General features: G+C 33.7%; 1 protein-coding gene across 1 annotated transcript in view; it reads left to right on the top strand.

The window, feature by feature from the left end:
• LOC133175484 (atlastin-2-like) overlaps positions 1 to 9,157 on the top strand; it is a 19,471-nt gene extending 10,314 nt beyond the window's left edge. Inside the window, exons 7-13 of the mRNA XM_061310589.1 lie at positions 856 to 948; positions 3,555 to 3,693; positions 3,798 to 3,925; positions 5,549 to 5,605; positions 6,920 to 6,991; positions 7,224 to 7,655; positions 8,906 to 9,157. Coding sequence (XP_061166573.1) covers positions 856 to 948; positions 3,555 to 3,693; positions 3,798 to 3,925; positions 5,549 to 5,605; positions 6,920 to 6,991; positions 7,224 to 7,655; positions 8,906 to 9,001 — 1,017 coding nt within the window. The 3' untranslated portion in view covers positions 9,002 to 9,157. The remainder of the gene's footprint in view (positions 1 to 855; positions 949 to 3,554; positions 3,694 to 3,797; positions 3,926 to 5,548; positions 5,606 to 6,919; positions 6,992 to 7,223; positions 7,656 to 8,905) is intronic.
• The last annotated feature ends 7,541 nt before the right edge of the window (positions 9,158 to 16,698 follow it).

Raw genomic sequence — 16,698 nt, 5'->3', positions numbered from 1 at the left:
GCGATGTGGCCCATGGGCCTCTTGTTTTAAATTAAAACAGAGCCATGAAGTAAACTATTTTGATGCAGAGTTGCATCAAATCTGCCTTCTGTATAATGAAGTATACATGGATTTTGAATTGTATGTTCATTTTAAACTCACTTTAATAAATTTAAACTCACTTCAACAAAAGAGAGGTGTTTGCTGCATCTCTATGGTTGGCTTTGCTGTTTTTTTTTCTGGGTGATTGAACAAGTCAAAGTTTTTGGAACAGGTCTATGTCCAAATAAGTATAACTCTTCTTGGATTTGGTAATGCATTTTGTGGAATCATCATTGTTCGTGGGGGATCAATGTTCGTGGATTTCGTGGGTAACCCTTACCAACGAATATACATCCCCACGAACAATTATTTTGTCAACGTACTGATTAATTAAATCTACCGAATAAACGAGCTGCCCACGAAATTACATCCCCACGAACCAATAAAATTTTGCTTGCCCACGAACATTGACCCCCACGAATTTAAATGATTCCACAGTACTACCATTCACGATACAGATGCTGCTTACTTAATATAAAGATTTTAATGAATTTAATTTGAACTAGTCAAACCTCGCTATCTGTAACTCGAAAGGACCAGGAAAAAAACTTCGAGATATCCGAGAATTCGATATATCTAGGGTAAAATACTTTAAGGGGTTGGGACTTACAAATCACTTTGACATATCCATGGTATACAAGATATCAGTGTTCGAGATATCAAAGTTCAACTGTACCCTTTATTAAAGTGTGAATGACTGAGCATTGTGGCCCTTGGGCCTTTTGACATACTTCGAGAGAGAACCAATTGATTTTTTTTTTTTTGTTGTTTTAGTGTCTTATGTTCCTAGTCAGGGACTGGAGCTTCCCATATGAATCTCCATATGGAGCAGCAGGGGGCAGAAAGGTCTTAGAGAAAAGACTGCAGGTAAATACAGTCAAACCTCATAAACTCAAACTTGGTAGGGACAAAGAAAAAACTCCAAGATATCAGAGGATTTGAGATATTGAGGTTAAAATATGTAACGAAAAAGAGGTTTGGGCTTCCAACTCACTTTGAATCAAAATCTTTGATATATCCATCTTTTGAGCTGTGAGCAGTTTAGTTACTAACTCTTTTTCTGAAATCATAAGAATTTATAGAATCCAACTTTTATGAATGATGTTGTACAGTCCCTGAAACGTTCTACTTTCCCATTTTTCCTTTCACTCACCGTTCGTTCACCGTGCGTTCACCGTTCGCTCTCCATTCACAGTTTTGCGTTCAGCATTCACCGTGCGCTCGCGTTCACCGTTCACAAAGCATTCAGTGTTCGCTCTCCGTTCGTTCACCTTGCGTTCAGCGTTCACTTATCGTTCAGTCTTCAGTGTCATTCGGAACTCCGAAGTGAAAGGACTTATCCTTTTGTTAGTAAGGATTTACAGCTTTTTTAATTTAGTAATTAACATATCGTGTTTAAAGAATGATTATCTCATGGGAAAAAAAAATATCCACCATATTCTAGCTTATTATTTTTTATCATTCTAACTTAGCTGTAAGGTAATTTACTCTGGAAAATAAATGTTGTTATAACTGTGTACCTATGTAAAATGATGCTGAAAAATTAAATTTAAATACGGGCAATATTTAGATAATTCAAGCACTGCAACATTTTGTTGTTATGTTAAAGGCGACAAATTGTTAATGGATAGATAATTGTCCAAGTCAATTAATTTACAAACTGCAGCAAAATTACGAAAATATTTATTTCTAACATTTTTTTTTCAATTAATACAGAAATACATGATAGAACTAGTTCTAAGAATTATACATAGTAATGCGGATATCCTGTTAATTAAATATCTTTGGAGCGAATTGAATTGATAGTGTGGTTAAAAAAATATTTATTTAAAATGCAATATACTAGAGGATTTTCCCTACTATACTAATATATAAAGTCTATAGTTATAGGAAAACCGTAACTTTATATGTTTGCCATTCGATATGATTAAGAGCCCACCCCCCCCCCCACCCCCAAATCGGCTATTAAGTCAGTATTTCCAGTATATTTTAATTAACATTTTAAAAGAAGTTAATGTGTTTTGTAGCACAAAAATTGCAGTCTCAAAACAACATACAACTAAAAAAAAAAGTCATTAAACAATAGTAGTTCAAAATATACACGTGTCGGCGGTGGTACATGTATTTTAAGTTGGCAGAGAGTATGTTTCAAATTCAAGTGTTAATGCCCAATGTACTTTATTTATTTATTTATTTATTTTTTTTTTTTAGAAATGTTGGAATCAAATCTAGGAATGATAAAAAAATGTTAAAACGTGTTGGAAATACTAGCACTTCGTCTTCGGTGTGATGAGACTTTCACACCTGTACAGTGTCGAATGATTTTCATTGACAGGTCAAGCACGTGGACTTCGTGTGAACTTGAAGCAGGAAAATTAAAAGAAAAACCAGTATGACTGTCAAATAAATGGATTTGTTGATTAAAAAAAGTTACTTTCATTGCCTGATAAATTTAGAATAAATTTAAGATTTTTTGTTTGATATAGGTAGAAACATTTGGTGAAGTCTGAAAAGAGGGAGGGGGGAAAACAGAATCTCTCTCTCTCTCTCTCTCTCTCTCTCTCATTTGTTTAATGAAAACTAATAAAAACTATGATACCATATAACTTAAAAATCAAGTTCTGAAATTTTAATTTTAAACAAATAATATGAATATGCCTTTTTGTATTATCTTGTCTGAGTAAAATCACGGTGAAATTCTACAGGTAGATGTAGAAGTCTGCTCAATAACATCATCATAAAAAATTGAAATGACACATAGATATATTATTGCATTAAGAATTTAAAATACGAGTGTATTAATGCAAATACATCCATAGACCTTTCTTAATTTTTTTCATTATTTTACAAGAAATCGCCTCGGCTTGGAAATATATGGATGAATGTTACAACCCTTGTAATTCATTCTATAAGTCAGAAGTTTTTTTCTTATTTGTAATGATTATTTATATCAAATAAGAATAGACATTTTTATTTTCCAACAAAAATAATTTTATCTTTTATACTACAGCGTTTGGTAACAATTACAATGTTTAACAGCGGTAAAAATTGTGTGATTAAAAACTTTAAGTTGAATTTAAACATCATACAAGAAAGATACTTAAAGTGCATGTATCGTCTTTCTTAAGAAAATTTTGTAGCATTTATTTATTTAATCATTGATTTGTTTATTTATTTATTTTTTGGAACCTGACATTAGAATACAATAGAATGGTTTCAATGCAAGGAAAAGATCAGAAGCATTCCGAATAAATCGTTCATCTTGCGTTCACTGTTCGTTCACTGTTCACTTTGCGCTCCGTTCGCATTCTGCGTTCGCTCACCGTTCACTCATCGTTCACCAAGTTGCGTTCAGCGTTCACACTTCGCTCACCGTTCAAGTGGGAAAGTAGAACTTTTCAGGGACTGTACTTTGCATCAAAGTCTTTGGTTGAAATCTGTTAAATTTACATGTATGTACGTTTGTTTTTTAGATCTCTGGTAAACAACACCAAGAATTAAAACAGATTCGGCAGCACATTCGTTCCTGTTTTGAGGAAATCAATTGTTTTCTCATGCCCCATCCTGGTCTTAATGTGGCCACCAACCCACATTTTGAAGGGAAATTGAAAGGTAACCCAGATATGAAACTTAGGTCTTTCAACTTTCTGTCAGATTTAAATTAAATAGAAAGGGTTTATTATTGTCCTGACATGAGTAAATGTTATGATTTTCAGACATTGAAAATGAATTCAAGGAGCAGCTAAAGGTCCTGATCCCGCTGTTGTTGGACTCGGATAATCTCGTTGTTAAAGAAATCAATGGAACAACTGTGTCGGCCAGAGATCTAATGGAATATTTCAAAGTGAGTTCACAAATTTTTATACATGTACATGTAGTAAAATAGGTTTATAGAGAAGTTTTTGGACAATCTACATGTATATTGTTTTGTCATATTCTTGATAGGCAGGGAAAAATTTTCAAGTTCAAGAAAATAATTTTGAGCATGTCTCAAGCTTTTCTGATCAAAGGGTTTGCTGCGTTTGTAAACTTTTTAACATTTTCAACTTCTTCTCCAGAACCACTGGGACAATTTTAACAAAACTTACTACAAAGCATCCTGGGTGAAGGGGATTCCAGTTTCTCAAATGAAGACTACACCCACTTTCAAGAGATAATTAAAAATCAGTCTAAATTGGGTGGCTTTTAAAAATTTTCTTCTCAAAAACCACTGGGCCAAGAAAATGAAAGCTTCTTTAAATAATGTAGATTCATGTTTGTTCAAAATATGACCCCTGGAGGTAGGTAGGGGCCACAATGGGTGAATGAAATTTTATGTAGGAATACATAGGAAAAATCATTAAAGGTCTTCTTTTCAAGAATAGCAAAGCCATGATTAGTCATATGGATTCAGAAGCATCCTCAGGTAATGTCGATTGTTCAAGACTGTTCAATTCATACCCCCCTCCCACTTTTATATTTAAACTCTTCAATACTGAACTGGTTTTTGCTTTTTCCTAGCCAAAGTGCTCAGGTGATCAATGTGATCCATGGGCCTCTTGTTTCAATTATGGGTCCTGGGTTAAGATCAGAGGCTAAGATCAAATGTTTCATAATGCATGTCAGGGTTAGAAACTCCCTAAAATTACAACTCGCAAATATCTGCGAGTACCAAGAAAGTGAACTCGCAATTTTATAAGACTGCTCGCAATTTTCATATAAAGTTAAATTTATATGAATTAAATACATGTAACTTAAGGAAAAAGTAACTTCTGTACAATACACAAAATACAACTACAGTGTGACTTTTAGTTAAATTACTGATTTAAATCAAAAGCATTGTGTTCTGTCATATTATATAATTTTGCTACAAAAAAAAAAATCAACTCACAAGTTTTTGCGAGTTACCTAATTTTTAACTCGCAATTTGGGAATTCTAACTCGCGTTTTGCGAGTTGTATATAGTGAATTTCGAACCCTGCATGTGTACAGGGAAAAAAATTTTTTAAAAAATCTTATCCATGGGAAACAGCAAAGCCAAGGTGTGGATTCAACTTTGGTTATATCGAAACCTCTTGAGTGTATGTCGGGGCTACAAAGGAGCAAAAAAATCTTTTAATTTTTTTTTTTTTTCCTGAAAAACAACAGGGCCAAGGAGACCCAAGTGAGCATTTTGGCCCATGCACCTCTTGTTTGGTGAATATCTAGATAATTCAGTGTAAACGTGATTAACTGTACATTGAAATATTTTAGACTGTAAATTCCAAAAGTTACCCACAATGACAATTCAAAGAGAATAGCTGATTGTGTTCTTTGAATACTGCAGTGTAGGTGACAATACTGTAATCATTTCTTTGAGAACTAGACAGTGTAATTTAAGAAAGAAAGAACTAAGTAATCAACTGTAGTAAGCAGCAGGAAGGTTAGAAGGTGATTTCTGTGTAGTTTAATATGTGTGCAGTGGCTTATGTGAATATTTTTTTTCCAGGCTTATATCAAAATATACCAAGGGGAGGAGTTACCGGAACCAAAGTCCATGTTACAGGTAGTTACTAGATTTACAAGTAACAAAGTCCATGTTAGGGGTAGTTACTAGATCTACAAGTAACAAAGTTCATAATACAGATAGTATATTAAAATTACAAGTTACAGAGTCTGTGTTACAGGTTTGTTTACTAAATTTACAAATTACAAAGTCCATAAAACAGGTGGTATACTAAAATTACAAGTAACAAAGTCCATAGTACAGGAAATATACTAGATTTACAAGTTACAAAGTCCATAGTACAGGAAATATACTAGATTTACATAGTACAGGAATTATACTAGATTTATATAGTACAAAAAATATACAAGTTTAAAAATATGTTACAGGTAGTTTACTGCAAGTAGATTTACAAGTTACAAAGTGCATGTTACAAGATTTAAAAGTTACAAAGACCATAATACTTGTAGTTTACTAGATTTACAAATTACACAGTTCATAATACAGGAAATATTCTAGATTTACAAGTTATAAAGTACATAATACAGTATACAGATAGTAAACTAGATTTAAAAGTTACAAGGACTGTTATACAGATAGATTTACAAGATACAAAGTACGTACATGTATTACAGGTACTTTACCACATGTAGATTTACAAATAACTAATTTCATGTTACAGGAGTTTACTACATGTACATTAACAGGTTAAAAGCCCAAGTTACAGATTCAGTAATTAAAATCCATTTCACAGATAGTATATTAGACATACATCCACATTTCAGTGTTTTCCCTAAGAACTGGCTACCAGCCAAATTGACTGCTTCAATTGATAAAAATGCTGCTATGGAACAAAAAAAACCCAAAACTTAATTGTTATAAGGTCATCAGAGATTTGTCACAAACTTCAACTGAAAGCCTGTTACAATTGATCTCTTACCCTTTACTTTGAAATAAAAGGAAAACACTGCATTTACAAGTTACAAAGTCCATGTTACAAGTACTGTGCTAGATTTACATGTTACAAAGCCCATGATACAGGTATTTTACTAGATATACTGTACAAGTTACAAAATCCATGTTACATGTAGTTTACTAGATTTACATGTTATATGCTTTTATTAAGTTCTGAAAATAAGACTGAGCGTTATGAAAAAATGAATGTTATTTTAATGAAAAGTTTAAATACATATTCTATGTACTGAAAGCCACCATTTATTCACATGTAAAACAAAAAAAAAAAAGAATTATAAATTCATTTGCAAATATGCATTACATGAACATGCAGACAAGTACCTAGTGTTATATTGTATTTAAATAATCAATGTTAATATTTTTTGCATGTTTCATCATTTTATTATGTTCTTTTGACAGGCCACAGCTGAAGCAAATAATTTAGCTGCAGTCTCCACAGCAAAGACAGAATATTCCAAGAGAATGGAAAATGTAGGTATCCTTGTCAAAATTTTATGATATTAGATTTTTTTTGTAGATGAACAAGTCTTGTGATTACAGAATATAGATATTTGGGGAAATTTAGAGACTTCAGGATAGTTTACATTTGAATTTTAGAAGAAAAAGAAGTATTATGGTACAATTTCTGTGCTACATTGAGTTCATGCTTGTTATTGCAAATGTTTCTGAGAAAGCAAATTAAAAACTGCTTGACACCTTTTAGGTTTGTGGGGGAGATAAGCCATATTTACACCCAGAACGACTAGAGGAGGACCACCTCCGCTGCAGGCAAAGTGCCATTGATGTATTCAAATCAACACGGAAAATGGGTGGACCAGAATTCAGCAAACAGTACCTCGAGCAACTTGAAGCTGAAATAGAAGAGCAATACGAAAACTTTAAAAAACACAACGAGGGCAAAAACATTTTCAGTTCAGCGCGGACGCCTGCCGTGTTATTTACAGTCATGGCATTTTCATATGTCATGTCAGGAGTGTTTGGACTGGTGGGAATCGAATCTTTTGCCAATTTACTGAACTTAGTGCTGGGACTTTTCCTGATTTTACTGGTGATATGGATTTATGTGAGGTACAGCGGGGAACACCGGGGTGTGGGACAGCATATTGACCAAATAGCAGAGTTTATCTGGGATAAGGTCAGTACAAACTTAGAGCAGGGGCTTAACAGGAATTGTTTTTTACAAATCATGTGCGAAAGATCAGTGTAATATGAAGTTTAAACATGTACATGTATTTAGATGCATTGTTATTGTTTGACCTCCCATTTTATGGTTAGTTCATCCCCCCCCCCCCCCAAAAATCCAAAAAGTAGTTGCTAGTCATGCTTAGAATACATAAAATGTACATGTTTGAGTCTAAAAATTATGCCCCCACCAATTTAATAGGGTATATATATAGAAGATATACATGTAGAAATCATTTGTCTGCCTGCCTGTTTGTTTATACATGCAAACTTTCCATAACTTCGTAACAGAGAAACATTGGAAGCTCATACTTGACACAGTGATTGTTTATAACTTGTGGGTTTGTTGTGACCTTGACCTTGACCCAAGGTAAGTTGGGCAAGTTCAAGGTCACTAGAAGAAAGAGTGAAAAATTTGTTTCCGGTCCATAACTTTCTAATGGAAAGCATAGGAAGTCACAAAAAGATTACTTATGACCTGGGGTGTGTCTTGTTCAATGTATATGTACTTTGTTTGCACTGGAACTAAACTAGAACAAAAAGCTATTATATTAATTCAAAACCCTACTCCTCATCCATTTTTCATAAAAATGTGAATAAGGTCCAAGTGGGGCAGACAGGGCCATACCTTGAGGAACTCATTATACTCCATATAGGCCCATGGGTCTGTTGTTCTTCAGACAGTTCTCAGTTGGTCCAGTAGAGATTCAGTTTCACCAGAGATCTCTAGATCTGAATTGCACTGATTAATGGAAATCAGTGATTTCAAACTAGAATAATTAAAGAATGATCATTGTTTATGGAAATAATAGTTGAATCCACACATTTCAAAAGTTATGTCCCTTGGTCGCCATCTTTGGGGGGGGGGGGGGGAGCCATAGAATCCTCACGATAGCATTTGTAGTTTTCTGGTTTTAAATTTTGTCATTTGCCAGGAAAAAATCTATGCATCTTGTATATTGATTGCCCCAGCCAGGATGGGGATACCCACACATTGAAGAAAAAAAAAATTAAACACAGTGGATTTATCTGAGCACACCAAAATGTTTAGTAGCATAAAGAGGAGAAATATGGTTTCTTTCCTTTTTGACCTTTTAGTTGACCCTGAAAAGGGACACAACTTTTGCAAAGTGTGGATTGGACTATTCTTGTTTACATACATATGGTATAAATTATATTTACTACTGTATACTGATATTCCAGGGCCTCAGTCAAGTGTACATGCAGATGATGCAACAAAGTGTCCAACATGCAGCAAGGCAGACATCGAGACAATTATCAAGACCCAAGACAGATTAGACTATGTCTCTAGAGATATGTGATCCTCCGATGAAATTGACAGCATTTGTGTATCGTCCAACGAGGCCTGAACCAAATCTCCTCACCCATTTTTAAAATTGCCGTACTTTTTCCAGCCTTAATTTATACCCTTCCTTGAAATATTCTGCATTTTTTTTTTTAATCTTGTCAGTTTAAATTTGTTTGTGTTTATTGTTTATTTAATTGAACTCTAAATTTTTTTCTACAAACACCAACTAGGATTAAATTTTTGAAAACAATTTTTTTTAGATTCTTAATTAAATTCTTTAATTTCCTGTGCATTTGGCAAGAACATGTACAAGAAAAAGTGCAATACATTGGTTCCTCTTTTTATGTTCCATATTGATTATTTATCTACATTGAACATGCATTAAGATTTTTACTTTGAAAATGTGTTCGCTTTCTTCTTACAAGTCATCTTCCACAAGACATTGTATGTGGTTAGTACAAGAATTTTCGAAAATAAAAACTCAGGTTTTATGTAACAATGTGTGAAATGTACATGTCGCATTTATTTGGTTTTCAAATGGAAAATTAAAAAAAAAAATTAATTATTTGATGTTCATAGATTTATATGATGCAAATAGCAGTTCATTTGAAGAGTATTTTTGTAACAAAATTGTAAATATTAATGTTTTTGTATTAACTGTAGTCTTAAAGTTTGGGAAGAATTTTGATTTTCTCCTATTAAAAGTTTCCCTTGGCAAAAAAATATGCATGTATTGAACTTCTATGTTAGCCCCAGAGCTTTTTTGCATGATGACTTTTTGTTTGTGCCAAAATGTGCATGTAACTTCCATAGATTTTTTTCAACAGCAAAGGGTTATTTCAGTGAATCTATGGTTTTGAAGTCAATAAAATGTTGCTATGTATGTGATGTTTTTTTTTCTTGCATCTTATATGTAGATTGAACATTTCTTACTTTAAATTAGGCATAATTTGTAGGCCCAGAATGTTGCTGTTTATTGAAGTAAGTTTGTGGGAAATTTCAATAAATGTCTTTTTTTATTTTAAATCTAATTTCAAAGTAAAGATTTTTTTTTTAAATAATATATATGAAGTCTTTGTGATTTACATACATGTTATTATGTATTTTCTATGTTTGATTTTCTTGGGTTAATTAAAATTCTGTAAAAAGGAAATGTTTGTCCAAAATGTGAACCTTTATGTACATGTATATAATAATATGCAGAATGTTGGCCTTCAGGATGTGTGTATGGATTGATGACTTGATGTATAATATTTCTTGATCTAAAATTTGAAAACTTCTTGTATATTATTAATTTTAACATTTTTACATCTAAATACATGTATGTGTCACAGTAGGACTCAGTAGAACTCCTGACAGGTTAAGAGAATTGGATAAGTGTCATTATATAAAGAAAACGAACTGACGAACTCTGTAATCAATAAGGAAATTACAACATGATCTAGTATTATAGAACATGTTTATACCTGACCATTTTACTTATTACTGAAGCATTGTTGATGTCTCTGGTCTAGGAAATGTGGCAACAAGTATATGTCATTCTTTGTTCTTACAATAATCAAAATACATGTACATGTATGTCAATGTTATGTCGAGTTTGATGTTTTATGACTTCAGTAAAGACAAATTGTTATGGTAGAGACTTTGTAAGAAGCTTCATAGGGAACATATGGTTTACTTTGACTTTTATGGAGTGGATTTTTTTTTTATTTTTGAAAGAAAATATTTCCCTGGTTGTTTTGTTTTTCTTGGCCACTGATAGCAATGAAGAGACCAAGTTATGGCCCTTGCAAGTATATGACATACATGTATGTGTGATTGTTCGGGTTGCCATGTATTTTGTAAACAATAAATACCTACAATGTTATTAATCAAAGGGAAGGGGAAGTTGGGGTTAAAGGTCATAATAAAAGGAACGAGAATTTTTTGAAACATTTTTTTTCCATGTCAAAAAAAAATTATTTGGTTATCGGCTTCAAAAATGGTATATTTAAAATGCTGCTTCATGGGGGTTTTTTTCCGAAAGAAAAAATATCATGTATTTATTTAAAGATTTACACATGCTAGTGCTAATTTTCTTTTTTTTAAATGATTTTGCATCATATTTTTAATTATCAACTTGGTCCCTGGAAACCTTCAGGGCCAATAAATGGAGAATTATTTTGTTCAACTAACAAAATAAATTCAGTGTACCACAAATGCCAGTTTATTATTTACCATTTATTAATGTTAAATGTAGTTGATCATGAACTGTCAATTTTGACATTTTTTATAAGTATATATAAATTATTATAAGAATCGGGAGTAACTTGTTGACCTTAGCGTGTAAGAAATAAAATATTTGTTGTTTGTTTATTAAAAGTCATTGTATGCCCATCCAGTTGTTTCTTTCATGTTTTGACACTTGTGTGAGGTTTGAGGACTTGATGATTGATATATTCTCAAATTGCCTCAGAAAAAAATTTTATTGGGGAGGGGGGGAGGGAGTTGTATGTGAATAACAGGATATACCTATTCCTGAAACTGATACCTTTGCAACACACCGGCATTGCAACAAGATTCAGTAGTGGACTTAAGTACAAGTGTCCAGATTGAAAAAGCTTATGGGTTAAGGTCAGTGGTAGCAATTTTACCATTGTTGTGAGCACAATATAAAGGGTATCATTTGACCTCTCAGTCTCTAAGAAGCAGCAGAGACAGAGTAAGAAGCTTATTGGAAGATTAAAAGGGCCAAGACTTGCATATGTAAAGACAAAGACTTGCATATGTAAAGACATGCTTACATATACAAGAGATGTTTCTTGGTCATCATATACAGAAGAAATATATACTTCTTGGGTGATACATGGGTATGTTTAAAAAACAAAACAACTTCCTTTAAGTGATTTTTATCCTTTTTACAACTGTACATGACCGCATTCTTCTGTTTTGCTTTCATAGTGGGCAGAGGGTCTCCAATATGCATTTTTAGCTCACCTCGACGAAGTCGAGATGAGCTTATGCTATACCCCCGGCGTTGGCATCGGCGTTAGCGTCAGCGTCCCGGTTAAAGTTTTGGGAGCAAGTCCCATTCCCAAGTAACTATAAGCCCTACCTGGACCAAACTTGCATGTATGATGCATCTAAGGATGGACACTACCACACTTGCTTCGGATGCTGGATCTGACCTAGATTTTCCAGATGATTGACCAGGTTAAAGTTTTTGGAGCAGGTCCATTCCCAAGAAACTATAAGCCCTACCTGGACCAAATTTGCATGGATGATACATCTAGGGATAGACACTATCATACTAGTATTTGCTTCAGATGTTGGATCTGACCTAGATTTTCCAGATGAGTGACCAGGTTAAAGTTTTTTTTGTAGCAGGTCCATTCCCAAGGAACTGTAAGCCCTACCTGGACCAAACTTGCACGGATGATGCATCTAGGGATGTACACTACTATACTTGTTTTGGATGCTGGATCTGACCTAGATTTTCCACATGAGTGAATTTTAGCCATATTTTAACCAAATTAGCATGGATGATGATGTATCTAGAGATGGACACTTCCAGACTTGCTTTGGATTCTGATATTGATGGATATTAATCTTGGGATGTACACTAACTAGGAAAAAAATATGATGTGAGATTTGCCTTACTTATAGATAACATTCGTGGAGGTGAGCTTAGTAATCTTTGATTACCTATGTTTAAATTAATTATCACTTAGTTCCCCCTTTTCCCATGAGAACTTTTTGAATTTTTGAATTTTCAGAAAATGCACTTTATATCATACGGAAATCCTCAACAATTCTATTGGTGATTTTCTGTATATGTTTCATTGTTTGATTTTTTCATTTTGTAAATAGCTCAGGTGGCTAGACTGAATTTAGTTTTCTTCTTTTTTCCCCCCTCTCTTTGTGAGATCTGAGATTTTTCGGGAGATGTTGAATTTCCCTTAAAACTATTCTATTTTTGAAGACGAACATTTGATATGAATCAAACTTTCACCATCTGCTTCACTATGTGTAATAAACCTGAACTAGTGAACAGTTAAAATTCCCATGGTTTGACAAACGTAAGATTAAACCATATATTTGTATCAACCATACGCAAATTAATTACTGCTGTAAAATCTATAAAATATGCTACTATCAAATTAGTATTGATAGGATACATCCGTAAAAGAATACACGCAATGAAGATAATATTGATCATTTCCATCAGTTTAAAATATTTTTTTTTTCTAGATGAGTGGATCTTCGCTCCCTTTATGGAATGTATATCTTGCAAATATGAGTTAAAATTTAGTTTTTTCTGTTAATTAATGGCGAGGACACATACATCTTTGTATTAAAATATTTCTGTATAAATATATCTTTAAGTCGAGTTATTCGAGAGCCATTATCAGAAACATTAAGAATTAAATGTCTATTGTATCCAGATCATTGATCAAAGTGTTGCTCTGACTGACAAAGACTCTGAGATTTTATCGCTGAAGTTCAATCCCGCAAATCTTCAATGAATCCAAACCTCCCCTTATTTTTTTTTTTTCAAGGTATGATTTTGGGGGGTAATTTTTTGTTGTTAAAAATTACTATCGTTTTAATTAATTTTGTACAATGTGTACAATAAAAAAAAATAAGATGTGTTTGTGAAACACTGATGCCCCCGTATGGCAGCTCAAAGCAAAGGCTAGAGTTTCTCAAATGCAAGTCAAACTCTAAGGTCAAGGTCAAGAGATCAAAAATGCTTGTACCCTAAGAAAAGTCTTGTCACAAGGATACACCTGTGAAATATGAAAGCCTTAGTACCAACTGTTCAAAAATTATGGGCAAGGTTAAAGTTTCTGCAGACAAACAGATAAACAGCCACAAACAGCTAGACAGACAGACGGACGGACAGAGCCAAAAAAGTCATGAATAGCCCGATGAAAGAACAAAAATATTCTGGACCTTTGCGCCAAGTACATCTTCCTGGTGCTCTTTCAATGCAAAGCTTTGTCTACTAGAACTTTTACTTTTCCTAATCCTTAAATCTTGACACCTCTGAAGTCTGCGACTTGACCTTGTGTAAATGACCTTTGTTCAGGGTCATGACACATCCTGTTGGATACCCTTGGCTGATCTCTTTTTACACTCACCATGCACGTTAATAGTAAAAGGCGAAATCAGCCATGCATGTCCTTGTTCCTGTTACGGAAGTTGTGTGTACAATGAAATCATTAGTCTGAAAAAATTCAGTTGAATTTAACAGTCAATCTGAAAATACTGGGTGCAAATTTATAAATGGTATGCATCATTTAAACCCTAGGTAAGTTGGCAGGAGGAAAAGAAGTAATATATATACATATATATATAGAGAGAGAGAGAGAATTAAAAAAAAACAACACTGTATATCCTATGTGTCTGATCTACTAAATAGATACAAGGTCGAGGATGGAAATTCATATAAAGCACTAAAAATGATCAACGACACGAACAAAATCGTCGCAAGCCACGGGTTTTGTGTCCATTCTATTTCCACAAACAGAATGGACACAAAACCCGTGGCTTGCGACGATGCACGAACAATAGAAATTGTTAAATTTTCGGGACGCCCTGTCCCTTCCCCAGGACACAGAAAAGGTTAAAAAGCCATGAAAGAACAAAACAAATAAAAAGAAAACAATGTCCCTTAATTAATTATTTGCTTCGTTGGAATAAAAAAAAAAATGAAAGGGCTGCGATCTTTTATTTAAAAAAGAGTATTGTACTTAAGAATAATGGAAATATGTTATGGTTTCAAGGTTCCAAGCATTTTTTTTAGGAATATATAGTTGTAAAATCCCTCTGGCTGTAAAATTATCGAAGTATAGAGAAATTAAGCTTACGACCAGTCTGAACTTGTCAAAATTTGATTTTACAAAGGCAAATGCTGCTGTAAGTTTGATGCCATTTGGCAAAAGTCTTGATTTCCGTCTTAAAATTGCAACAGGATTAAAGGATGTAAGAATAGATTCAAACCCCCCCCTCCCGTCTCTCTCTCTCTATCTCTCAGTTGATCGACAGACGGACTGTTCTAATAATAACACTGAGGTCTTCATCGATTAGCGGAGGTAAAAAAAAATGTGAGTAAAACATTTTTTTGATAATTCTGGGATCAAGATGAAATTTCTAGTCCAATGTCAAAGTATTGGCTTAAAAAAACAGAACAAAACAAAACATGTTGGTTGTACAATGTATATATAGTGGCCTACAATTCAAAATACATACGGTACACGCACATCTATATTCAAAACTATCGTCTATTATTGCAGTAAATAAAATTTGTCTAAAGTTAATATTTTCAGGTTAATGGTAGAAATTTCAGCTGGCCGTTTTCATTTTTTATACTTATACTTCATCATTATAGAACGCATTGATTGCATGGTTAATGTGATGGTCAGTGGTAGCCCCCCCCCCCCCCCCAAATCTCTTCTTTTTCATGACATGATACTTTATTTAACTTATACGTATGTAATTATCGTCTTCGTTTAAAAAATAACCAACCACACACTTACAGCAAACGCAAATGTCTAAAATTACGCGTGGGTTCAAAGCGTTGACATTTCTTGTTTTAATTTCATTTTAATAAGATTGCCATAGGAACCAAACGCTTAGGGAGTATAACATTGTTTCCAAGAAAGAAAATTAAGTTAAACCTGGTACGACTTAAGCAAATGCTGTATATATTAATTATACAATTCACAGAGATGATCCATTCAATAGAGTGTACAAGGGGTGCTCGAATATCCTCTGCCACCTCTCCCTCCGCTTGCATTGGCTTCCCTTTCCCAATCTTCCTAAATGTTCACACTTTAATGATACACTCCCCGACAAGCTATATGAAAAAAAGTTCTTAAAAAATTAAATGCATGTGTGTTATAAGTCCGTTATAGGAGAGATTCTGAAAGCAAAAGGGGAAATAAAGAAAAAATGGACAAAACAGAATCATGGTCATGTTCAGAGATTTTGTATGTGAATTTGAACATCCACCCTCAAAGAAAAGACATGAGCGCCTACCCCCCCCCCCATTCAACATTTATTTTTGGGAGGGGGGAAGGAAAAAAATTGAACGCATAAATCTCTTGCAAATAATCAGTTACTTCATGTAACAATTAAGGACATTCAAAATGATGACATATGTAGCCGAGAACAGCATGTACCCCCTCCCCCCCTCCTCTTTTATACGCCGGCGGCTGTACCCGTCATTCATGATCAGGTCAATTCTATAACTCGAGAACCCGTACGCATGACTGCATGTTGTAGAGTATGAGAGGATGTCCACACATAATAATTATGAATTAATTAAGGCAAATCAATCAGTCTCCTCATTCAGACTTTTAAAGTCTCTATAAACATTTAAATCCTTAGAAGGTCTCTATATATATATACTTAACTAAGTAAATTAAAAGTAAGACTAGATTTAACATCTCAGTAAATTCGTTAATTCAAGTCACATTAATTGTTTAAATATAAATTATATATAATAACAGTTCGGCACTATAAATACATGTATGTTGGACTGCCCACAGTATATTTTGCGCGCGTGTGTTGATACCGACTGTAAACTTAAAAAAAAGGTAATAAACTAAAAGATTAAAGATGTTCTGAAGTCCACTTTATTTAAAGTCTACAAACTGCCAGGGCCTGCGGCGCCATTTCAGGAGCTCCTCGGGCCTTGATC

The sequence above is a fragment of the Saccostrea echinata genome, unplaced genomic scaffold (assembly GCF_033153115.1).
Source record: "Saccostrea echinata isolate AGI-Se365-2 ecotype Australia unplaced genomic scaffold, CSIRO_AGI_Sech_v1 ptg000002l, whole genome shotgun sequence".
NCBI lineage: Eukaryota > Metazoa > Mollusca > Bivalvia > Ostreida > Ostreidae > Saccostrea > Saccostrea echinata.
Note: the sequence above shows the minus strand (reverse complement) of the source record. Positions and strands in the feature narration are given on the sequence as shown.